The following is a 26,301-nucleotide window of genomic DNA, read 5'->3' as shown; positions in this document are numbered from 1 at the left end:
GCGTCCAAAAACCGGAGTAAGGGAACCCCGACCGGCCAGTTTGTGGCATGGAAAGCTCTCCTCGGCCGTGCGCCTTGCCCGCTGACTTGGGCGCGCGCGAGGGTCCTGGAGAGGCTCTTCTTTCTCTGCCGGATCAGCCCTCCAAAAGGAGCCCCGACGGCCAGCCCTCCCGGCTCGCCTTCCCCAGCAGCCACTGCTATGGAGAGGCCCCTTTCTTCCCCGGACGGCTTCCAGCTCCGCCTGGCCTGCTTCCTGGCTCTCTCCTCGGGCTGCTTCCAGCTCCGGCCGCCGAGGGCGCCTGGTGAGGGGCGGCTGGCGCCCCTCCTTCCCCGGGCCTCGCAGCGGAGGCGGGGCTGGCTGGCTGGCTGGCGGCAGAGGCTCCTTCGGCGGTCCGCCCCGGCCCGCCTCCTCCTCCCTCCTCCTCCCGCCGCTCTCCCTCTTCTAGCTCCAGCCATCGCAGCCGCCGCGCCGTCCTCCCCGTCGTCTCCATCCTCCTCCGGCGCGCCACGATGTGGCTCACCTCGGCGCTGGCGCTGGCCGCCGCCGGCTTGCTGGGGCTGCTGCTGGCCGTGCTGCCCGCCCGTCTGCGGCCGCTCGCCTTGGCCGACTTGGCCTTCCTGGTGCGCGCCTGGCGCTGCCGCCGACGGCTCCTGCACGGCAAGGCGGGCGCGCTCAGCCTGGCGCAGCGCTTCGGGCGCCTGTGCCGAGCGCGGCCCCAGCGCGTCTTCCTGCGCTTCGAGGAGCGCAGCTTCACCTACGGCCAAGCCGAGCGCCAGAGCAACCGCATGGCCAACGCGCTGCTCCGCTTGCCCGACGGGCAGCCGCCGCTCCTGCCCGGCCAGACGGTGGCGCTCTTGGTGGGCAACGAACCCGCCTTCATCTGGGCCTGGATCGGCTTGGCCAAGCTGGGCGTCGTGCCGGCTTTCCTGGGCACCGCGCTCCGCCGAGGGGCGCTGCTCCACTGCGTGCGCACTTGCGGCGCCAGGGCGGTCCTGGTGGCGCACGGTGAGTTGTATACCCCCCACTCCCCACCCCGTCGCGGTTTGTCCTTTCGGGTCTGTAAAAGGGACGTGGCGAACTTTGGGGGTCTGCAGAGGCTGAGATCCAAGGCTCGCGTTACTTGGGAGTAAACCCCTATTAGGGAAGGTAGGGAGGGCTGAGCACTCTCTTCCCAAATCAAACCGCTGCTCCGTGGGAAGGTAGGAAGCTGCCTTAGTCTGAATCAGACCCATTGTGGTCCATCTAGCTCAGTACTGTAGACACGGACTGGCAGCAGCTTTCAGGCTGTCGTCTCAAGGGGGGGTTCAAGGAGAGGGAGTGATTCCCCTATGGAGAAAGCTTGGGGTGTTTGGGTCTTCTCATTGAATTGGAATTGTAGTGGAACTCTGGTCCAGAGTTTCCCAAACTTGGGTCCCCAGCTGTTGTTGGACTACAACTCCCATCATCCCTAGCTAGCAGGACCGGAGAATAGGAATTGTAGTCCAAAAACAGCTGGGGACCCAAATTTGGGAAAGCCTGATCTAGTGCAACTCCCTGCAATGCAGAAATGTCAACGCAGCGTCCCCATCCAATTGGAACCCGTACCAGACCCTGCTTAGCTTTGCAAATGCGCGAGCGGTTTTATCGCTGCACCGCGATGGAAGTTTATGCAATTATGCACTGCACGGAGAGAACGGATGGAGGAAAAGGCTTTGTTCCTCTTTCCTAGTACTAGAACTCTCAGGCATGCAACAAAGCCAGACGCTGGAAGTTTCAGGGCAGATAAAAGGAAGTCCTCTTTCAAGCAGCACAGGGTTGAACTATGGAACTCCCTGCCACAGGAGGCAGTGATGGCCATTAACTTGGACGGCTTTAAAAGGGAATAGGATTCATGGGAGAGAGGACTAAGAATGGCTACCAGCCACATTGGCTCCGCAGTTGCTTCTGAATGCCGGTTTGCTGGAAAACGCAGGCGGAGAGAGAGTCCTGAGTTCGGGTTCCGCTTGCTGGTTTCCCATAGGTATCTGGTGGGCCCCTGTGATAACCAGATGCCAAACTAGATGAGCCATTGGCCTGATCCAGCAGGCACTTCTTATGTTGCAGAGTCAGAGCACTGGTCCATTTAGCTCAGCGTCACCTCCATCAATTGGCAACAGCTCTCCAGAGAAGAGTCTTTCGTAGCCCCACCTGGAGATGCTGGGAATTGAATTCAGGATCATTCTGCATGCAGGGCGGATGACCCACCATTGTGCAGCGCCCCTTCCTCATTGAGAATAGCGGGATCGACTTCTCTGCACGTTTGTGCAGGGTCACGCTAAACATGGGCTTGCTTGCTTGTTAGTGGGTTTTTAACCTGGTTTCGAGCTTCCTCTGGGTTGTGTCTCCTGGTTCAAAGCCCACCGTAGCAACCAGTTGTGCGGTGGGCAGCTACAGTGGTGCCCCGCAAGACGAATGCCTCGCAAGACGGAAAACTCGCTAGACGAAAGAGTTTTCCGTTTTGGAGGTGCTTCGCAAAACAAATTTCCTATGGGCTTGCTTCACAAGACGACAATGTCTTGCGAGTTCCTGCTGGTTTTTTCTCCCTCCCCCCCCCCTTTTCTAAGCCGCTAAGCCGCTTATCAGCTGATCCGATCAGCAGAAAAGCCGCTAATAGCGCTAATCCGCTAATCCGTCAATGGGCTTGCTTCGCAAGACGAAAAAACCGCTAGACGAAGAGAATCACAGAACGGATTCTTTTCGTCTTGCGAGGCACCACTGTACTTCCAGGGGCAAATCCTTATTATTTACCTATTCAACTTCTATTCCACCCTTCATCCAAAGATGGCAGGGCGGTTCACAACATAGCAATACAAAAACGTTTAAATCCTCTGTTTCTGTGTTTGGAATGTCTGAAGTGTTCCAGTCGGTGTTGGGTGGTTTCTTTGAATTTTAGGTTTCGTTATTGTTCCACAAGTATGTCTTTAAGGGCCAGAGCAAATAACATGACCTAGTTTTACAGCCGTGAAGCAGCATAGCAGGTGCTGTTAAGTTGTGTTAATGAAACTGTTGGGTATAGTATATAAAGAGCAGCATGTAGCTCTCTCAGTACCCTGGTGGATGGGTTCCACTTATTGATATAATGTAATTTAGTGTAAAGAGAGTTTTTGTTTTGTTATTTGTTATTAAACCAAGCAAAAGTTACTTTATTAACTTTGTTATTTGCTATTAAACCAAGCAAAAGTGACTATGTGTGGTCTCCCCAGCACGCTTTCTGCAGCCCAACTTATCATTGAAAAAGCCAACGGTCTTATCAGTTTCAGAATTGCACACATACACACTGAAAGGAAATGAGCCCAGAGCAGCTACTCTTACAGAGATGTAGCAGGCACCCTCTTTGGAGAACAAGTACTCTTTTTTCGCTCTTGCCTTAAGAACGAGAGAATATTCTAACTGTGTGTACAGAGAAAGCGCAATTACCTCCTGTTTTTCTCCTCTACCCCCGTAGAGGCTGTTTGGGAGAAGGTGAGCAGCAACTCAAACAGAGATAGGATAGTCAGCCTCCTCTGACAGCAGGCCATTGTGCTGCGTCTCTGAATTTGGAATGGCTGGAACGCTGCAGAGATGTGGCACCATTAGCTGTTCCGGATAGGACCTGATTGCAAGGAGGCGAGCCCAGTGCAGGGACTCACGCAGAGCTGCAACAGGCAGCCTCATCGTGGCTGTTTCACCGGTCTTTCCATTGCTAAGGGTGATAGAATGTGCTGATTATTCAGGAATACAGCCAAATCAGTCCTGGGCGGCTGTGTCACCTCTACACCCCCAACCCAGGGCGCAATGCAACCAGTTTGGCGACATTCTGCCCCATAGCAAGGAGAATTTGTCACTCTTTGCTTTTCTGTAGGGTTCCTCTCTTCTTTAATGCTAGCATGTTGAATGAAAAAAAAAGAGTCAATAATTATATGTGATCCCTGATTGGCTGGGATATGTGTCTAGGAGAGGGGCAGAGAACCTGTGGCCTCCCAGATGTTGCCGGACTCCAACTCCCATCATGCTTGATAGTTGGCCATGATGGCTGATGGGACTTGGAGTCCCAACAGCCCTTGGAGGGCCACAGGTCCCCCATATCAGGTCCTACTGAGGGCCTTCTTGGTAGTGGCACCCACCCTTTCGAATGCCCTCCCATCTGATGTCAAGTAGATAAGCAACAATACAGTGGAACCTTGGTTCTCAAACAGCTTAGTTGACCTACAAATCGGCTCCCGAAAACTCAGAAGTAAGTGTTCTAGTTTTCGAAAGTTTTTTGGAAGCCAAACGTCCGATGCGTCTTGGTTTTCGAACGGTTTTGGGATTCGAACGGACTCCAGGAATGGATTACATTCGCGAACCAAGGTTCCGCTGTACAACCTTTAGATGACATCTGAAGGCAGTTTTTAAACGTTTAGCGTTTTATTATGATTTTATATGTGTTGGGAGCCGCCCAGTGTGGCTGGGGCAACACAGGGTACAAATAAAATCATTATTTATAAAGGTAATGATTTGCTTTAGGAGATGGGTCCCCTTATTATTATTATTTTTTAAATTACACGCAAATAGTGGGCACATTTAGTGATTATTTCTGATCATCCGCTAAGGAAATATAAACATTCCCTACAGGACGGTTAGCTAAAGAGAACTTCCAGATGCAGAGGGTGTCTAACTGAGAATAGCAGTTGTTGGCCGTGCCTTAGTGCCCTTCCCATTAGGGCATCCGGTTGATAACTGGGTGAAACAAGAGACTGGACTGGGCAAGGCACAAACAGCCATCGCCATTAGGAATGGAGCCTCCCTGTTCAGACCCAGTTTATCTCTGAATGCCAGATACCAGGAACACAAAACAAGGGAGGGCTGTGCTTCTAGGCTTGCTGGCTGCTGCTCACTGTTGGAGACAGGGGGCTGGTCTTTGCTTTGATCCAGCGAGGCATCACTGATAATGGATTAGATACGAGCAGATAGCCATCATGATGGCTGAGAAGAGTGGAGCCTCCAGTGGCAGTGTACCTTTGAGTCCAGACACTGGAGGGCAGAGAGCAGGGAAGGATATTATTATTATTATTATTATTATTATTATTATTATTATTATTATTATTATTATTATTAATATTGTAATTATCATTATAATTATTTTTCACCCTTTATCCCAGGGCAGTTTGCATCAACGAGAGCGGTGCAGTTCCAAATAAATTTGGGTTAATTTGCAGTTTCAAAGGCGGGGTCACAATAAATACTTTTCAGCTATCAAAACACCTCCACACCTTGTTTATGGGGTTCCTTGGAGCCTCTGGCCAGGGATTTGGGGGGCGGGGGGAGGAACAGAATGCATGACGCCATGGACTTTTAATTTTTATCTAGCAGGATTCTTCATTTGCTGTGTGTGTATCTTCCGAGAGCAGCTTGCAAAAGTCAGCGATAAGACCGTTCCGGCCCTCGGGTTTCCACACCAAGAGCCACGGCACAAAAGGAAAACGGGTTTGGGAGGGGGAAGGAAAAAAGAAATCTCAGACCCAGTTTGATCTGGTTGGGATTAATTTTATAATGAAATGATTTTAGAATGTTTTATCGTTTTACTGTTGTTAGCTGCTCTGAGCCCGGGTTCGGCTGGGGAGGGTGGGATATAAATAAAAATTATTATTATTATTATTATTATTATTATTAGCTGTGGAGTTCTTGTCAAGAATAGCTGAAAGGGGGAAGAAAAAAAAGATTTCAAGGAGAGGAGGAGCCAAAAGTTGCTGGTCATTTGGCAGAGGCCCTGCGGTCCAGTCTCTTCCTCTCCTATATAGCCTGATGGAATGGCTGCTGATCCGAGTTGAGGGGCACAGCCTGATGGAAATTATCACTTAACCCTAATAATAATAATATAATAATAATTTATTATCTATACCCCGCCCATCTGGCTGGGCCTCCCCAGCCACTCTGGGCGGCTTCCATAGAAACCAAAAATACAGTAAAATACCCTCCCAAGAGTTCTTTCCCAACTAAGTTCTACTTGGATTCAACCTGCTGAATTCATCCAAGTCAGACATATTGATTAATTTCAGTGGGTCTACTCTGAGATTGGACACACATAAAATTGGATGACACATACATATATACATACTGCTAGGGGGTGACCAACTCCTGAGAGACTGCAATCTACTCACAGAATTAAAAACTGGCAGTGAACTACCCCCTTTTTGGGGGGTTCAGGTCACAGTTTCTGAGCTTTTTTGGGGGGAGGAGGAAAGCCCCGATTTTTGAGAATCCAAGCCTAAGCTCAAGGGAGAAAGGGGAACAGCCACTCATCAACAGATCGTTGGGGAAACAAACAGCCATCGTGAAACAATAGAGGGCAGGGCGAGGGGGCAGGCTGGATTATATTTTATTAACGCTAAGGAAAGAGACCCAGCAATCGACCGCGAGCTACCAAAACCTCCCGGGGATCAAACAGTAGATCGCAATTGACCTGTTGAACATCCCTGTGCTAGATAAATAGATATGGCTATAGGAGCCGCTACTCCTAATTTTTTTTTAAGTGGCCTTAAAACTCTGGAAGGTTTCCCACGCCTGTAAATTTCATCCGCTTTGGCCCGAAATAATAGTTTTTACACTACCCAAAATTCTGAATGGGGGCTCCAGAGTTTTATACAGAGGGTCATTCTCCAATTAAGTTCTGCTCAGAGCAAACCCATTTAAATGAATTCATCTAAGCTAGTCCTGTCCTTTAATTGTAACAGTTCTACTCTGAGTAGGGCTAATGTTGAATGCAACCGCAACAGTTGTTGTTGGACTGGTTTCTTTGTAGCTGACGCCTGCCGTGAAGTTGTTCACCATAGTTCCTTCTGTAACAATTACAGAGTTAAGAGGGACAGTTAGCCTATCACACACCCTTTTCGTATCCACACATGGGAAAATTCTCTGTTCCAAGATGTGTCTCCAGGCTCATAGCAAATACATTTCCTTAACTTAATCACCACAGAAAAGAAGATAAAATAAGGTTACAGCATAAAAACTTTGCAAAGTGCTAGCTTTGCAAATATAAAATGTTGATATGGTGTTTTTCACCTATAATCAACTGGTATTGATTATTGATATGGTGCTGAGAAACCCTAATCAAATCATAATTAGCTGAATCAGCAAGGCTAGAGTTTGGTAGCAGGCCAAAGGTCATATGTATCTCCAAACTGTGGGGGGATGCTCAAGAAACTAATGTTTATATCCATTTTTGAAAGGGATAGGTTAGAATTCAATGATCAAACAAGACTATGTCCCACAAAATATTCAGTTTCATGTTGGGGCTTGATATATCATACACCCCAGATGCGTCAATGCCTGCCATAATTAAATAATTTTAATAAAACCACATCAATTACAAACAATTGCCTTAAAAAAAGAAGAAGTGTACAGTGGTGCCTCGCAAGACGAAATTAATTCGTTCCGCAAGTTTTTTCTTCTTGCGAGTTTTTCGTCTTGCGAAGCACGGTTTCCCATAGGAATGCATTGAAAATCAATCAATGCGTTCCTATGGAGACCGTCCGGGGACAGAGGGGAAGCGCCGGGCGCCTTCCCCTCTGTCCCCGGACCTGTTTAAAGCAAGGGAAGGGGCAGCAGGGAGAATCGCTTCTCCCCGTTGCCACCCCTTGGTTCAAAAGGGGTCCGGGGAGAGAGGGGAAGGCGCGCTGCGCTTCCCCGCTATCCCCGGAGCTTGCGGGGCAAGCTTCGTTTTGCGAAGCAAGCCCATAGGGAAATGCGTCTTGTGAAGCGGCTAAGAAAACGAAAAACTCCTTCGTCTAGCGAGTTTTTCGTCTTACGGGGTACCACTGTATTTGGATAGAAGTTGCACAGGCCTAAATTATATGAGAATGTGTTTGGCTTGCATCTGAACATATGTAAAGCATCCATGTTAAAAATAGCCTTTGCTGTGAACACAACGTGCTTAACAAGGAGGGATTGCTTGAGTCAGGCCAACTCAAGGTTTTCTTTTTATAACGGGAGAGATAAAGGTATCGGTTCGAGATAGCGAGTGGGGAGTTGTGGCCTTCCAGTGTGGTATTCAAGTTTGGCCTGTCTCCGAAGGACGTTGCAATCACAGAAAGATGCCTTTTATTCCCATGTTAATAAATGGGCTGCGTTGGAGTAAAGCAAATCGGCTTATGGGGCCTGTTTCGGTGTGTCTGAAACAGACCAGAATGGGTGCAGAAGGGAGAATATTTGCCACAGGTGCTCCTGGGAGCCACAAGTTGCTTTTGAACTCGGGTCCCGCTCCCGGGTTTCCCATTAGGGCACCTGGTCGGCCACTGTGAAAACAGGATAATAGAATCATAAGAGTCGGAAGGAACCACAAGGGTCATCTAGTCCAACCCACTGCAATGTAGGAATCTTTCGCCCAACGTGGGGCTCGAACCCACGACCATGAGGTTAAGAGTTGTGCTCTACCGACTGAGCTATGTTGCAGGTATTTTGTGGTTTTATATCTTGATTTTATTTTGTGAACCGCCCTGAGACCCCCTGGGTAGAGGGTGCTATATAAATTCAAGAAACAACAACAAAAATGACTGGATAGTCCCCCTTTGGCCGGCTCCACCAGACGCTTCTGAAGGGGCCGAAAACCGCCTCAGGGTGGCTTCCAAAGATGACTAATCAAATTCATGGAAGGGAGGACTCGCCGGAGGCAAAATGGCTAGAATCCTAGAGTTGGAAGAGACCACAAGGGCCATCGAGTCCAACCCCCTGCCAAGCAGGAAACACCATCAGAGCACTCCTGACATATGGTTGTCAAGCCTCTGCTTAAAGACCTCCAAAGTAGGAGACTCCACCACACTCCTTGGCAGCAAATTCCACTGTCAAACAGCTCTTACTGTCAGGAAGTTCTTCCTCATGTTTAGGTGGAATCTTCTTTCTTGTAGTTTGGATCCATTGCTCCGTGTCCGCTTCTCTGGAGCAGCAAAAAACAACCTTTCTCCCTCCTCTATGTGACATCCTTTTATATATTTGAACATGGCTATCATATCACCCCTTAACCTCCTCTTCTCCAGGCTAAACATGCCCAGCTCCCTTAGCCATTCCTCATAAGGCATCGTTTCCAGGCCTTTGACCATTTTGGTTGCCCTCCTCTGCCCCCTCACCCTGCCCTCATCGAGGCTGTTTGTTTCCCCAACGATCTTTTGATGAGTGGCTGTTCCCCTTTCTCCCTTGAGCTTAGGCTTGGATTCTCAAAATTCGGGGCTTTCCTCCACCCCCAAAAAAGCTCAGAAACTGTGACCTGAACCCCCCCAAAATGGGGTAGTTCACTGCCAGTTTTTAATTCTGTGAGTAGATCGCAGTCTCTCAGGAGTTGGTCACCCCCTAGCAGTATGTATATATGTATGTGTCATCCAATTTTATGTGTGTATAATCCAATCTCAGAGTAGACCCATTGAAATTAATCAATATGTCTGACTTGTCCAATTTTATGTGTGTATAATCCAATCTCAGAGTAGACCCATTGAAATTAATCAATATGTCTGACTTGGATGAATTCAGCAGGTTGAATCCAAGTAGAACTTAGTTGGGAAACAACCCTTGGGAGGGTTAGTGTTAAGTGATAATTTCCATCAGGCTGTGCCCCTCAACTCAGATCAGCAGCCATTCCATCAGGCTATATAGGAGAGGAAGAGACTGGACCGCAGGGCCTCTGCCAAATGACCAGCAACTTTTGGCTCCTCCTCTCCTTGAAATCTTTTTTCTTCCCCCGTTCAGCTATTCTTGACAAGAACTCCACAGCTAATAATAATCATAATAAATTTTATTTATATCCCACCCTCCCCAGCCGAACCCGGGCTCAGAGCAGCTAACAACAGTAAAACGATAAAACATTCTAAAATCATTTCATTATAAAATTAATTCCAACCAAATCAAACTGGGTCTGAGATTTCTTTTTTCCTTCCCCCTCCCAAACCCGTTTTCCTTTTGTGCCGTGGCTCTTGGTGTTGGAAACCCGAGGGCCGGAACGGTCCTATCGCTGACTTTTGCAAGCTGCTCTTGGAAGATACACACAGAGTAAATGAAGAATCCTGCTAGATAAAAATTAAAAGTCCATGGCGTCATGCATTCTGTTCCTCCCCCCGCCCCCCAAATCCCTGGCCAGAGGCTCCAAGGAACCCCACAAACAGGGTGTGGAGGCGTTTTGATAGCTGAAAAGTATTTATTGTGACCCCGCCTTTGAAACTGCAAATTAACCCAAATTTATTTGGAACTGCACCACTCTCGTTGATGCAAACTGCCCTGGGATAAAGGGTGAAAAATACTTATAATGATAATTATAATAATAATAATAATAATAATAATAATAATAATAATATCCTTCCCTGCTCTCTGCCCTCCAGTGTCTGGACTCAAAGGTACTCTGAACCTGGAGGCTCCACTCTTCTCAGCCATCATGATGGCTATCTGCTCGTATCTAATCCATTATCAGTGATGCCTCGCTGGATCAAAGCAAAGACCAGCCCCCTGTCTCCAACAGTGAGCAGCAGCCAGCAAGCCTAGAAGCACAGCCCTCCCTTGTTTTGTGTTCCTGGTATCTGGCATTCAGAGATAAACTGGGTCTGAACAGGGAGGCTCCATTCCTAATGGCAATGGCTGTTTGTGCCTTGCCCAGTCCAGTCTCTTGTTTCACCCAGTTCATAGAATCATAGAATCATAGAGTTGGAAGAGACCACAAGGGCCATCGAGTCCAACCCCCTGCCAAGCAGGAAACACCATCAGAGCACTCCTGACATATGGTTGTCAAGCCTCTGCTTAAAGACCTCCAAAGTAGGAGACTCCACCACACTCCTTGGCAGCAAATTCCACTGTCAAACAGCTCTTACTGTCAGGAAGTTCTTCCTCATGTTTAGGTGGAATCTTCTTTCTTGTAGTTTGGATCCATTGCTCCGTGTCCGCTTCTCTGGAGCAGCAGAAAACAACCTTTCTCCCTCCTCTATGTGACATCCTTTTATATATTTGAACATGGCTATCATATCACCCCTTAACCTCCTCTTCTCCAGGCTAAACATGCCCAGCTCCCTTAGCCGTTCCTCATAAGGCATCGTTTCCAGGCCTTTGACCATTTTGGTTGCCCTCCTCTGGACACGTTCCAGTTTGTCAGTCCTTCTTGAACTGTGGTGCCCAGAACTGGACACAGTACTCCAGGTGAGGTCTGACCAGAGCAGAATACAGTGGCTGCCTAGAACCTCCAGCTTCAGAGCAAGTCTACCTCAGTACGAGAGGCTGGAAAGCCACAGGTGGGGAGAGTGACTGTTGTGCTCAGGTCTTCCTTGTGGACTTGCCAGAAGGAGAGCAGGATGGGTCCTGTTTGGCCAGATCCGGCAGCCTACTCTTTTGCAAGCTTCCAATGCGCTCTCGATTTGAATAAGGGGATTCAAAACAACAACAACAAACCACTTCCTCCTTTGTCGGTCCTCCTGCAATGTGAGAAGACTCCCAAGGCTGCTTTTTGAACCACTAATTAATACCCCAACCTGAACCAAAGCCTGTTTCCCACATCGCAGGGAACTGGGAGGCCTTTGTGGGGATTAACGCATCGCTGCTGCTGCTGCCTGCCAGGTTGATTCAATTTGCGGAGGGCTGTCGTCATCTTTGGGGTGGGGGCAGGGGCGGCAGCGGAGACAAAAGGCCGGCGAATGGACCTTCCCCGTGCGTGACTAATGGCTGCGTTCTCCGGCTAGCGAGGGAGGTGGGAGTGGGACCGCGGAAGCCAGCCCAGATTGCCCTCGCTCTCAGTGGGGAAACTGAGGTTAGCTGGCCGTATAGAACGCTGGCTTCTGCTGAGCCAGACTTTTGATCCGGCTAGCTCAATATAGCCTGCACTGATTGGCAGCGGCTCTGCAGGCAGGAGACACTAACCATTGCTACTTGGAGACGCCGGGAATCGAACGTGGGACCTTGGGCATGCGAATCTGGTGCTCTTTTTAATAATAATAATAATAATAATAATAATAATAATAATAATAATAATAATTTATTTATACCCCACACTGCCCAGCCAAGGCCAGGCTCAGGGCGGCTAACAAGCAATAATAAAAACAAGTTGAATGAAAAACATGATTAAAATACAACAATTAAAATATTGAAACATTAAAATATTAAAATGCAGCCTCATCACAGGAGGAGAAAGGAAAAAGGAAAAAGAAAGAGGGGGAGGGAATCAAATTGATTCCAAGCCAAAGGCCAGGCGGAACAACTCTGTCTTACAGGCCCTGCGGAAAGAGATCAGAACCTGCAGGGCCCTGGTCTCATGAGGCAGAGCGTTCCACCAGGCCGGGGCCAGTGCTGAAAAGGCCCTGGCTCTGGTTGAAGCCAGTCTAACTTCCTTAGGGCCTGGGACCACTAGGGTGTTGTTATTTATGGACCTTGAGGCTCTCCGTGGGGCATACCGGGAGAGGCGGTCCCGTAGGTACGGGGGTCCTAGGCCGTGAAGGGCTTTAAAGGTCAAAACCAGCACCTTAAATCTGACCCTGTTCTCCACTGGGAGCCAGTGCAGCTTGAAAAGCACTGGGTGAATATGCTCCCATGGCAGAGACCCCGTGAGGAGCCTCGCTGCAGCATTCTGCACCCACTGGAGTTTCTGGGTCAGCTTCAAGGGCAGCCCCGCGTAGAGCGAATTACAGTAGTCAAGCCTGGAGGTGACCATCGCATGGATCACTGTGGCCAGGTGATAAGTAAATAAATATTAAAGATAAAAACAGCTACCTGCAATCAGAGAGTCATCTCCAAATGCACTGCAGAACCTCATTGGAAGTGTATATGCTAAAATCATCACAATCTTAACAAACACGAAAGGATGCCCGATAATCTCTATCGCTTGGACTGTTTTCCTCAAATGAAAAGATATATTGTATCCGCAGCGGCGATGCTCTACAGAGTTTATACAAAGGCAGGAGGGAAGAACAACAAATCAATTAGTATTTAATTGAAATGTGTGCTTTACGCATGCCAAACTCTGCTGTAGACCATAGGCACCGTTCTGCCATATGCCTCATTATTTGTATGATCTATAAAGTCGCCCCAGACTTCCCTAAAAGTTACCATATTTTCCCCGTCCTCTTGCTACCTGCAATTTCCATGTTGGTTTCCCCAACAATGGTTATGGTAAAGTCGTGGGGTTTAAACTGAATTTAAACAAGACAAAACTATTAGTTAAAAATCTGTTGCCAGATGAAAAAATAATACAAATAAAAATGTACGCCAAAATTAAGTATTTAGGAGTATGGATAACACCAAAGAATATTAACTTATATGAAGATAATTATACCAATTGTTGGAAAGATATCAAAAGACAGTTGGAGACATGGACTAGGTTAAATTTATCATTCTTGGGCCGTATTTCGGTAATTAAAATGATGGTTTTACCGAAGCTACTCTTTCTATCCCAAACAATTCCAATTATAGGAAAGACCAGCTGTATTGATAAGTGGCAAAAAGAAATTTCTAAATTTTTGTGGAAGGGTAAAAAACCAAGAGTAAAGCATAAGGTATTAATAGATATTGTAGAAAGAGGTGGCTACAGGTTACTGGACTTGAAGTTATATTACGAAGCCTCATGTCTTCTCTGGTTGAAAGATTGGTGTACATTAAAAAATTGGGATATTTTAGATCTAGAAGGTCATGATACCCGTTTTGGGTGGCATGGCTATCTTAATTATGGGAAAATAAAGGCGCATAAGAGCTTTTCAAATCAATAATTGCAGTTATTCCCATGTCCTGGAAATGGTCTTTCTTGTTGCAGTTAACAGATGGGGTACGAGTTCTTTGTTTCTAATTTATGGCATATCCTGACAAGGCTGGCCGATTACCGTATTTTTCGCTCTATTGGACGCACCGGACCACAGGACGCACCTAGTTTTTAGAGGGGGAAATCAAGGAAAAAAATATTATCCCTCCCCCCAGCCCCAAAGAGCAACGGACAGGCTGCGCGCAGCCTGTCTGCTTCTCCCAGAGCTTCTTGGGGCTGCGGGGGAAGCCCGGGTTCCCCCACCAGCCCCAAAGAGCAAAGAAGCCAAGACAGCGCACGGGATCCATAGCCGCGCAACCTCTCCAGCCAGGAGCTAAACCTCTCCAGCGCGGCTAAAGAAGAAGACAAGGCAGTCCAGGGCAGGCACTCACTGCCCTGGCTTCCTCTTTAGCCTTGCACAGCATCTTTAGTCTTGCACAACGGGATGGATTGCGCCCGCTGTCCACCGGGGCTGGACTAGATGACTCCTGGGGTTCCCTTCCAACCTTGCAATTCTATGACCTCGGAAGGTGTTTGGGGTCTCCACCACTGGAGGCTTTTAAGCAGCGGTTGGGGGACCCATCTGCCTGGCGTTCTTTAGCTGTGATTCCTACATTGTGAGGGGGCTGGGCTAGATGACCCTCGGGTGGCCCTCCCAACTCTATACAGTCCTACAGTTCTGCAGCAGGAGATCCACAGCCACTTAGAATCATAGAATCATAGAGTTGGAATAGACCACAAGGGCCATAGAGTCCAACCCCCTGCCAAGCAGGAAACACCATCAGAGCACTTCACACAATGCCCACTCCCAATTTTCATCTGAGAGACATGTGGCTTCAGTGTCTAGGTAGGTACCCCCCTACTTGCCACACTTCCCCCACCTCACTTAAGCTGAGGGAATTCCTGCCCAGAGAAGCTCCCAGGTGAGGCAAGGGTTAAGATCTACCTCTGGTAGATCTCTTACGGCTGGAGAGGCGCGCAAGTCTAAAGGGGAAGCCAGGCAGCGAACGCGATCCATCCCGTTCGCTGCCTGGCTTCCCCTTTAGACTTGCGAAGCCTCCCACCCCCCCACCCCCGGAGAGGCGTGCAAGTCTAAAGGGGAAGCCAGGCAGCGAACGGGATGGATCGCGCTCGCTGCCCTGGCTTCCTCTTTAGCCTTGCGAAGCCTCCCACCCCCACCACCCCCGCTGGAGAGGCGCGCAAGTCTAAAGAGGAAGCCAGGGCAGCGAACGGGATGCATCGCGCTCGCTGCCCTGGCTTCCTCTTTAGCCTTGCGAAGCCTCCCCCCGGCTGGAGAGGTTGTGCAAGGCTTTTCTAGAGGAGGGAGAAGGGACTGACTGGCGGCATCAGTCCCTTCTCCCTCTTGGGGAAAAGCCCGCAAGAGCCGCGCGAAGCTTGTGTGGGGCTCTTGAGGGCTTTTCCTGCCTGCCTCCTCCCTGCATTCGCTCCATAGGACGCACAGACTTTTCCCCTTAGTTTTTAAGACGGGAAAAGTGCGTCCTATGGTGCGAAAAATACGGTATATCGTCCAAAGCTGGTTTGCAAGCCATAACATGATACCAGTTTCATCATTTTTGCCCTGGCAAATTATCATAAATCATTATATGTGTTTGTGTGCTATGCAAAAATCACGATGCGGGGAAAACCCGTGAAGCCAGCCAATGCCTAGCACCATCCTTATTTCAGACATTGTGATATATCAGTATTTCGCAATGTTTGGCAGGTGATATATCACAATGTTGAAAACCAGATATGTCCCAACCCTAATCCTGACTATACAAGTTAAGCAAAGCCAGTCGTTGGTACTGTCTGCCTTGTGATCAAAGAGATCTCTATAAAAACATTTCCCCAGAACATTCCTGTTTTTGGACACTTCCACCACATGTGTCGATATGTCCCTATAGAGAGACAACCTCTCCAACACAAAGGAGAACTGTTTGGGTCTATATAGACTAGGCGTCAAGGTGTTAAGTACCAACCATGTATGATTTTTAAGGGCTCTTTCTGTCTGTTGCCGATATGGATTTAAGCGTTGCATTTGTCCACAGTCTTTCCATGCCTCTTCTTCAATTTCTAAATCCCAATTCAATCCTCACCATTTTCTCAAAGCAAATCAGGTGCTCTTATTACTGAGCTATGGCCTACCCTTAAAAATAATTGTTAAGATTCCAGTCCTCATGATATGAGTAAATAGGAACATATAGGAAGCTGCCATATCGTGAGCCAGACTTTTGGTCCAGCTTACCTAATGTTGTCTACACAGGCAGGCAGGCAGCAGCTCTCCACGTTTCATCCTATTTCTTTGTATTATCCAGGAGTTGACAGCCACCTCAAGAGTTCATGAGCCACAGCCGGTCCTTTTCATCCCAGGCTGTGGCTACCATTTTAAATAATGCCATTTTAAAACAGCCATGGCTCCCCCACCCTCAATAATTCTGGGAAGTATAGTTTGTGAGGGGTGCTGAGAGTTGTGAGAGACAGAGCAACAGTTTCCTGAGTGGTTTCACAACCAGCCCCTCTTCCCAGGGAACTCTGGGAGTTGTAGTTCCATGAGGGGAACTGGAGAGTCTCCTAACACCACTCAGCACCCATAACGAAACTACAACTCCCAGAATTATTATCTTTTTTTGAGGGGGCGGAGCCGGGAGTGTTTAAAGTGGTAGTGTCAGTGGCGTAGCGTGGGTTGTCAGCACTCAGGGCAAGGCAAGTAATTTGCGCCCCCTAACCTGTGGATTTGCATCCCCTAACCCTAACCCCCAGATGTTGCACCCGGTGCGGCCAGCCTCCCTGCCCCCCACGCTACGCCACTGGGTAGTGTAGCGCCTAAATGTGCGTATGGAGGAGGCGGCAGCCTTAGCTGAGTTAGGCGATTCCTGGTCAGCCCACATTGTATACTGACGCTTACTTCCATCTTTCCGTCTCTCTGTCTCTTTGCAGAGCTTTTTGAAGCTGTGGAGCCCATCCTTCCCAGCTTGGAAGAAATGGGCGTGGCGGTCTGGGTGCTGGGGAAGGGGCCCTATCCTCCCCACGTGACTGGGCTCCAGGATCTGTTGGAGAAAGCGTCTGAGGAGCCCGTCCCCTTCGAACTCTCCACTCCAGACAGCTTGTCGGATACCTGTCTCTACATCTTCACCTCGGGGACCACAGGTATAGTGGGCAGTTTGTACAGGTAGCAGAAACCTAGGCTATGCCACCTCTGGTGTAGTGGTCAAAGTGTCAGACCAGGACCTGGGAGAGGCCAGGGTTCGAATCCACCGCTCGGCCGTGAAGCTCACCAGGTATGACCTGGGTCCAGTCACGGCCTCTCAGCCCACCAACCTATAATAAGATGTCAAGGAAATAAACAGCTATCTGACTTTTAGAAAACATCTGAAGGCAGCCCTGTTTAGGGAAGTTTTTAATGTTTGATGTTTTATTTATATATATTTTAGGAAGCCGCCCAGAGTGGCTGGGGAAACCCAGCCAGATGGGCAGGGTATAAATAAATAATAATTATTATTATTATTATTATTATTTTATTGGAATTCAGGAAGGGAAGAGCCAAGTACCTTGAGCTCCTTGGGGAAAACGGGGGGATATCAACACAATAAGTAAATACCGTATTTTTTGCTCTATAAGACTCACTTTTCCCCTCCTAAAAAGTTAGGGGAAATGCATGTGCGTCTTATGGAGCGAATGCAGGCTGTGCAGCTATCCCAGAAGCCGGAACAGCAAGAGGGATTGCTGCTTTCACTGTGCAGCGATCCCTCTTGCTGTTCTGGCTTCTGAGATTCAGAATATTTTTTCCCTTGTTTTACTCCTCCAAAAACTAGGTGCATCTTGTGGTCTGGTGCGTCTTATAGAGCAAAAAATACGGTAGTAATCAGTGCATTTGCCCGTAAGGAATTTATTCCCCATCTATCCAGTGGAGAAGCGCTGAAACTAATGGTGTCTCCAGCCCCAAACACACACATGCAGAAGTGGTGCAGTCCAGAAATTTAAGTGCCAGGCTGTACCACTTTGGTCTGCCTAGCTCAGTATTGTCTATTCTGACTGGCCGCGGCCGTCTGGGATTTCAGATATGGAACAGTCCCAACCCTACTTGCAGATGGTGGGGATCGAACCTGGAACCTTTGGAATGCAAAGCAAATGCTTCCTCCAGCAGCAGATTCATTTGGTTCTGTACTAACAGCGAACTTGTTCTCATATGGATGAGAAGGCAGAACAGCACCATCCATCAGGATAAGCGGGAGGTCCCAGCGGGTTTGAGGGAACCCCAAGGTTTGCAGATTATTGCCCACCAGAAAAATGAGGAAAGCTCAATGGGGCAGAGTGTGCTCATTGGCCATGGAATGCTGCCTGGATGTCAGAGGAAAGGGGGAATCAGGGTAGCAGGGTCATGGAAGGGAGCATCCGGCAAAAGGGTAGTTTGTCTGCCTTGGCGCACTGACCAGGAACATGTTACACTGCAACATTTCATTGCAGTATCCCAGTTGTAACATACTTATCCAAGTATGCAAAAGAGGACCACTACACCAAACAACAACAGCAACAACAACAACAGTTACAATGTGGAACTTCTGCAGCTTCTGCTTCTGAAATACAGGCGACTCTCGTTCTGAGGATAGTGCCTAAATCCAAAATCCCATATAGTCAAAGCACATAGGGTTCATTGGTGGGTGGGATTGCCAAAATCTCCCCGCCCCCCATCAGATGTCCATCCCCTTTCTAATTTTTTTTAAATTGCCAAGCATGTATAAAGCTGAATGTGTGCAAGTTAAATGCATGTACAGTGGTGCCTCGCAAGACGAAAAGAATCCGTTCTGTGATTCTCTTCGTCTAGCGGTTTTTTCATCTTGCGAAGCAAGCCCATTGACGGATTAGCGGATTAGCGCTATTAGCGGCTTTTAGCGGCTTATCTGCTGATCGGATCAGCTGATAAGCGGCTTAGCGGCTTAGAAAAAGGGGGGGAAGGGGAAAAAACCAGCAGGAACTCGCAAGACATTGTCGTCTTGCAAAGCAAGCCCATAGGAGATTCGTTTTGCGAAGCACCTCCAAAACGGAAAACTCTTTCGTCTAGCGAGTTTTCCGTCTTGCGAGGCATTCGTCTTGCAGGGCACCACTGTAAGTTGTAAGGTACCTGTAATTGAAGAAAATGTTGACCGCCAAAAGGAAAAAATGGAAAATGAAGGGGAGGAGGGTTGTGAGGGGAATATTCAGCAAAAGGGAGTGGCTGACCAGGAACATTTCATGCTGCAAACTTATTATAACATACTTACCCAGGTATGCAAAAGAGGATCACCCTAATAATAATAATAATAATAATAATAATAATAATACGGTAATAATAGTCATAGCAATAATAATAATAAGGTACAGTGGTACCTGGGTTTATGAACTTAATCCGTTCCAGAAGTCCGTTCTTAAACCAAATTCATTCTTACACCAAGACACACTTTCCCTAATGAGGCCTCCTGCTGCCGGTATCCTTCCGTTCGTAGACCGAGGTAAAGTTCGCAAACCGGGACACTGTTTCGGTTTTGCAGAGTTTATAAACCGAATAGTTTGTAAACAGAGCTGTCCTTAAACCGAGGTAGCGCTGTACTTCTGAAATGTCTGGTTCTGAAATATGGGGGGGGGGGGCGGAATAGACAAAAAGGGAGAGGGAACAGCTCAACTCTTCCTTGCCTCCTCTCTGTTCCAGGACTCCCCAAGGCGGCTCGCATCAGCCACCTCAAATCCATCATGTGCCTGGGTTTCTACCAGCTGGTGGGCGCATCCCGTTCGGACGTGATCTATGTGGCCCTGCCCCTCTACCACATGGCGGGGGGTCTTCTGGGGGTCATCGGCACTCTCGGCCTCGGTAGGTTCAGGGGTTTGGTGGATTGGAACCCTTGGAGTGGCTTTTTTTGGCGGGGGGAGGAAGCTGGCTTGTGGTTGCAAATGCTGGGTCATTCCGTTTGCAGATGATACAACGGTGGTTGGTTTAATCACGGCTGGAGAGGGGGAGGCAGCTTATAGGAAGGAAGTTGAGCAATTGGGGAAGTGGTGCAGGAAAAACAACTTACTCCTTTAAGAAAACAAAAGAGATTATTGTGGACTTTAGGAAATGTAAATTGAATACAGTGGTGCCTCGCAAGACGAAAAGAATCTGTTCTGTGATTCTCTTCGTCTAGCGGTTTTTTCATCTTGCGAAGCAAGCCCATTGACGGATTAGCGCTATTAGCGGCTTTTAGCGGCTTTTAGCAGCTTATCGGATCAGCTGATAAGCGGCTTAGCGGCTTAGAAAAAGGGGGGGAGGGGAAAAAACCCGCAGGAACTCGCAAGACATTTTCGTCTTGCGAAGCAAGCCCATAGGAGATTCGTTTTGCGAAGCACCTCCAAAACGGAAAACTCTTTCGTCTAGCGAGTCTTCCGTCTTGCAAGGCATTCGTCTTGCGGGGCACCACTGTATTCAGCCACTCATTATTGAGGGGAAGTGTGTGGAACAGGTCTCGGTGTTTCGATTTCTGGGAATGGAGTTGAGAGATGATCTAACCTGGGGAGAAAACAGCAAAGACCTGACAAAGAGAGCACAGCAGAGGTTATATTTTCTGAGAATCCTCCGGAAAAACAATCTCTCAAAGGACCTGTTGATGGCATTTTCCCATTGTACTGTGGAGAGTGTATTAACTTATGGTCTGTGTGTGTGGTTTGGGAGCTGCACAGCCAGGGAAAAAACAATGCTGTCCAGGGTTGTAAAAACTGAGGAGAGAGTAAATTGGGTGCACTCTTCCCACCTTGAATCAAATCTACGCTTCCAGGTGTCATAAGAAAGCTGCAGAGATAGTGCAGGATAGTGCGCACCCCGGAAATGATCTCTTTCAGCTTCTGCCTTCTGGAAGAAGGTCCAGGGTTATAAAGACTAGGACCAGCCACCTGAGAAACAGTTTCTACCCAAATGCAATGTTAAACGCAGTGTAAGGTAGTCTCTAGGGACATGGGTGGCGCTGTGGGTTAAACCACAGAGCCTAGGACTTGCCGTTCAGAAGGTTGGCGGTTCGAATCCCCGCAATGGGGTGAGCTCCCATTGCTCAGTCCCTGCTCCTGCCCACCAAGCAGTTTGAAAGCACGTCAAAGTGCAAGTAGATAAATAGGTACCTCTCCAGCGGGAAGGTAAACGGCATTTCCGTGCACTGCTCTTGTTTGCCAGAAGTGGCTTAGTCATGCTGGCCACATGACCCGGAAGCTGTATCCCGGCTCCCTCAGCCAATAAAGCAAGATGAGCACCGCAACCCCAGAGTCGGCCATGACTGGACCTAATGGTCAGAGGTCTCTTTACCTTTAAGGGAGTCTCTATGGGATTATATTGTATTTAATTGTGAAGTATCAGAGTTTTTAGGGGGCTAAGCAGGCTGGGATATCTGGGATAGCAGGCTTGTTGGTTTTTGAATGTCTGATGTAGATTTTTTCAGTTTCGTTGTTCTGTATGGGACAATGACAATAAAGATTATCATATCGTACCGTATCGTGCTGTGGGTCAGTTAGGGAGTTAATATAAAAGTTAAACAAAATGGAGTGCAAGGATGCAGCCTTGCTGTACTCCAGTGTGGGTCTGGATTTTCTTAGTTAAATGCCCCTGCCAATCACATCTGATTTGAAGTCGTGTGTTTTCATGCAAACTACGAATAAGAATCACGATGTGTCTGTCTATATTTGTATCACTTAGGTTTTTCCAAAGCCTTTCTCAGGGTATAAGATCAAAGGCGGACTTAAAATCTATAAAATCTGCATAAAGAGATTCTCCTTTTATTGAGGCATACTTTTCCACGAGATCTGTGGTTGACCCTTTGGCTCTGGAGAGTGAGACACAGACATTCGGGGAGCGGTCCGTGGCCCTGACCTCCCTGGCCTCTGCTGAAAGTCTTTTTTTTAGTTTTTAAATTTTAATTGGAACTTTTATTTACAACATAACATAACCCCCCCTGCCCCAATACAGAAATTCACCCTCATTAAACGTGAACATAACATACAAGAAGCATAACGTACAACATTACAAACAACCAAATAAAAGACTTCCTTTATCCTTTATCTAGCCTCCTTATTTACTTCTTGTAAGCTGTTTCCTTTATGAGTAATTATTAAGATTTTTCTAATTAAAACTTAAATATCCACAAAGTCTCCTGCAGACATTAATCAAAACAAGTCCAGGTATGTATTTTAGGGCACTGTTTTGTGGAGTATTCTCTGCATTTCCCCCATGCTTTTTGAAACCCTTGCCTAGTGTGATCTCCAATTGCCTCTGTTAATCCAGCCAGTTCAATATGCCTGTGCTGAAAGTCTTGACTTCTGGGCTGCCCAGAAAAGACTCAGCCTGACCTCTTTCAAGTCCCGAGTGTTAGGATATCAGAGAGAGAGAGGATGCACTGCTCCCAATTTGCAGGTTTCAGCTTATTTTCTGGCCGATTGCTGCTGCTTGGGTGCAATTGTGCAGCTTCAAAAAATGGACACAGAATCCCTCCTTTGACTCCAGATTATTGGGTGCTCAAAGTCCCCCTGGCGTCATTGCTTCCACCAGCTAGGCTATTTCCCTCTCTACACTAAGTGGGGATGAAAAGTGCTATTCTGGATCAGGCCGAGGGTCAGTCTAGCCCAGTATGCTGCTTCCAGCCGTGGATAGCCAAGGAAGCCCCTCCAGGCAAGGCACAGGGGCGATAAGCCTCCGTTGTTCCTTAGCACCACCCCAGCGTTCTGGTATTCAGAGGTAGACTGCCCTTGAACTTGCAGGCTCTGTTTTGCCGTCCTGACTAATAGCCATGGCTAGACCTCTGCTTTTTTTTTAAATTGCTGTTTATTAAATTTTTCACAAACAAAAATAAAACAATCTTTTACAGTCATCATTTTATGTCATCTTATTTACACTGCGTATATTCACGCCCAGACTTCCTTCCTTCCCGCTTCGGTTTTCTTAATATATGTCTTCTCTTGTAGATTCTTATTCACCTTCCATACACATCACAGAATTTATATTAACCCTGCTGTAGTCTTTAAACTTCTACAGTTAGATCTTATATATGCCACAAATTTACCCCACTCTTCTTCAAACTTTGTCCCTTTTTGGTCTCAAATTCTGTAGGTCATTTTAGCTAATTCTGTATACTCAAAAAATTTAGCCTGCCATTCCATTATCGTTGGGGTCTCCTGTAATTTCCATTTTTCAGCTACCAGTATTCTAGCTGCTACAGTAGCCAGTAGCATATTGGAATAGTTTATGGTCCTCCTTCTTAACTTCCTTCCCTAATAGAAAAGCTTCCTTTCTTTTCGGGAATGTGTACTTAAGAAGTTTCTTCAGTTCATTATATATTAAATACCAAATTTTTTTTCATCATTTCACACTCTGCTTTTTAAATATATGACGCAACCAGCAAATGCAATGAATGACCAGAAACGTGATTTCGAGTTGAAAAATAAAAGAAAATGCAATAAATACTGACCAGGAACTTGTTTTAGAATTTAGAAAGTGCAATAAATAATGAGGGCTAGAAACTTCCTTTGAAATAAAAAAAAACGCAGTAAGTAATAAGGACTAGAAACTTGCTTTAAAATGTAGAAAAAGAAATGACAAAGTGGTGGTGGTGCGAGTTATGCTTGTGGCTCCCAGCCGCTCTCTCATTCTCAAGGAACCCCATCTCCTTCCAGGGGCCACTTGCGTTCTGAAGAAGAAATTCTCTGCCAGCCAGTTCTGGCCCGACTGCCGGCGCCATCGTGTCACCATCTTCCAGTACATCGGGGAGCTGTGCCGCTACCTGGTCAATCAGCCACAGGTGAGTGCTGGGGGGTGGAGGCCCTCTGCTGGTGACAGGAGGGATTGCCACGCAAGCCAGTCATCCCTCTCCTCCAAAATCTGAGGAGAGGTGTGTGACTCTTAGAATCATAGAATCATAGAGTTGGAATAGACCACAAGGGCCATCGAGTCCAACCCCCTGCCAAGCAGGTCAAGCCTCTGCTTAAAGACCTCCAAAGAAGGAGACTCCACCACACTCCTTGGCAGCAAATTCCACTGTCGAACAGCTCTTACTGTCAGCTCTTACTCTTCCAACTCTTAAAAAAAAGGGGGGGACCTTTCAAGAGTTCCCTGGGAAGAAGGATTGATTCTTAAACCGCTCTGGGAATTGTAGCTCTATGCGGGGCACCCCAACAACTCTCACAATAATTTTTTTTTAATTAATTTTCAATTACAACCCAGTGATAGCCTCATTATAACAACACCATATCATAACACAGTTACTAATACCAATCTTTCAATTACCAAATTAAATAAGTCAGGTGCCCCCCCCCCCGGCATGCTAGATCTGATGGTTTGATGGGTGTTGTTTTTTTTTATCTGCATTCCAACATCTTATTAATTTCATTTAAATTCCAATCATAATAATAATCCCATATACAACAACTGCAATATTTGCGACTGCTATTCGTGTTAACATCCCCAACAACTCTCAGCACCCTTAACAAACTACAGGTCCCAGGATTATTTCATCTTCCATGAACTTGTCTAATTGTCTTCTAAAGCCACCCAAATCAGGGGCCATCATCATCACCTCCTGTGGGATCTGCTAAGCTGTCCCTGCGCCCCTTTAACTACTTTGTATTATTTTTTTGAGATCTGATCCTATTTCTCGTGGCCCCTGGAGCCATTTCCATTTTTTAAAAAAAAATTCCATTTTATTTATTTGTTAACATTCTTATATTACATCGGTAAACGTTGTCATATTACATTACAGGACTTACTATAATTTCCAACGTGTATACAAAAATTATATACAAATTTTATATACCTAGAAAGAAAATGAAACAGAAAAAAGAAAGAACAAAGAGGGGGAAAACGAAAACAAATCCCCCCCCTGCAAAAATCATATACATACAAACACACTAGACTTCCTGTCTTTCCTGTTGTATATTCCTTTTTTACAAGTGAATGTACCCTGGAGCCATTTCCAAGCATCGGCCGAATTCTCCTCCTTGCTCTCTTCTCCTCCCACCCTCCCTCCCTCCCTCCCTCCCTCCCAGAGCCCCAGTGACCGGGAGCACACCTTGCGCATGGCGGTGGGCAGTGGCCTTCGCCCGGATGTCTGGCGTGAATTCCTGCGCCGCTTTGGGAACCTGACGATCGTGGAGACCTATGGCATGACCGAAGGGAGCGTCAGCCTCTTCAACTACACGGGGGCCGTGGGGGCCGTGGGACGCGCCTCTTGGCTCTATAAGGTGAGCATTGACAGGGTCTCTGCGAGGAAGCAGGTGTAGGGCATCAGGATGTGGTGAAGTGGATACCTGAGGCCAGGGCTGGATTTAGGTTTATGAGGCCCTAGTCCGGGGGTCAGCAAACTTGGTCAGCAGGGGGCCGGTCCACTGTCCCTCAGACCTTGTGGGGGGCTGGACTATATTTTTTTTGGGGGGGTGACTGAACTAATTCCTGTGCCCCACAAATAACCCAGAGATGCATTTTAAATAAAAGGGCACATTCTACTCATGTAAAAACAGGCTGATTCCTGGACCATCCGTGGGCCGGATTTAGAAGGCGATTGGGCCAGATCCGGCCCCCGGGCCTTAGTTTGCCTACCCATGGGACTCGGAGGCCTAGCTCAGACTTCTTTTCACTACAAATGTAACTGTAACCACAAGATTAAAGCCTGCCTTCAGGATCCTACTGCGAACTGAATGTAAGTAAACTTTACCACTACAGCGGACGCTCGGGTTGCGAATGTGATCTGTGTGGGATGCACGTTCGCAACCCATGCACATGCGCGGTTGAGATTTGGCGCTTCTTTGCATGCGCGACCGCCAAAACCAGGAAGTACAGTGGTGCCTCGCAAGACGAAAAGAATCCGTTCTGTGATTCTCTTCGTCTAGCGGTTTTTTCGTCTTGCGAAGCAAGCCCATTGACGGATTAGCGGATTAGCGGCTTTTAGCAGCTTTTAGCGGCTTATCTGCTGATCGGATCAGCTGATTAGCGGCTTTGAAAAAGGGGGGAGGGGAAAAAAACAAGCAGGAACTCGCAAGACATTGTCGTCTTGCGAAGCAAGCCCATAGGAGATTCGTCTTGCGAAGCACCTCCAAAACGGAAAACTCTTTCGTCTAGCGAGTTTTCCGTCTTGTGAGGCATTCGTCTTGCGGGGCACCACTGTACCGGAACGTTACTTCCGGGTTTTGGCGGTCCGTAACGTGAAAAAACGCAACCCGAAGGGTCTGTAACCCGAGGTATGAGTGTACTTTAAACAAGGCTGTCGTGTTGTTATTATTTATAAGAGGGAAATAAAGGGGAAAATTTACCAGGAACAATCCAGTCTGGACAAGCCAGACTGGACTGCTTAACTTAAATGATTCTAACGAATCCATCAACTTGCTTCTAGCAATGTGCAAGGGAATGCGCTCTGCTGCTTGCTCACTAGCGTGACCTAGGAGAGATAATATTTAATCAATATATCCTCTCCTGCCTTCCTCAACATGAAGATCTCAGAGCCTGGGCAGGTCTGTATGTGAGGATACGGACTTCCTTTCTTTTTAAAAAATATTTTTTAACATTTTTTAGCAAAGCACTTTAAACAATTATTAAACATACTTTT

The 26,301-nt window shown here is 47.4% G+C and overlaps 1 protein-coding gene across 1 annotated transcript in view; it reads left to right on the top strand.

The window, feature by feature from the left end:
* Nucleotides 1–47: 47 nt before the first annotated feature.
* The window catches only part of SLC27A3 (solute carrier family 27 member 3), a gene marked incomplete at its 5' end in the record, with an annotated part of 35,197 nt that continues 8,943 nt past the window's right edge, over nucleotides 48–26,301 (top strand). Inside the window, 8 exon segments of the mRNA XM_082203550.1 lie at nucleotides 48–120; nucleotides 123–370; nucleotides 373–432; nucleotides 435–1,005; nucleotides 16,661–16,870; nucleotides 19,407–19,565; nucleotides 23,381–23,505; nucleotides 24,749–24,943. Of these exon segments, the coding sequence (XP_082059676.1) occupies nucleotides 48–120; nucleotides 123–370; nucleotides 373–432; nucleotides 435–1,005; nucleotides 16,661–16,870; nucleotides 19,407–19,565; nucleotides 23,381–23,505; nucleotides 24,749–24,943 (1,641 nt within the window).

This window comes from Podarcis vaucheri (assembly GCF_965113315.1).
Source record: "Podarcis vaucheri genome assembly, chromosome: 16".
Taxonomy (NCBI): Eukaryota; Metazoa; Chordata; class Lepidosauria; order Squamata; family Lacertidae; genus Podarcis; species Podarcis vaucheri.
This window is presented reverse-complemented; position numbering and strand designations above follow the sequence as displayed.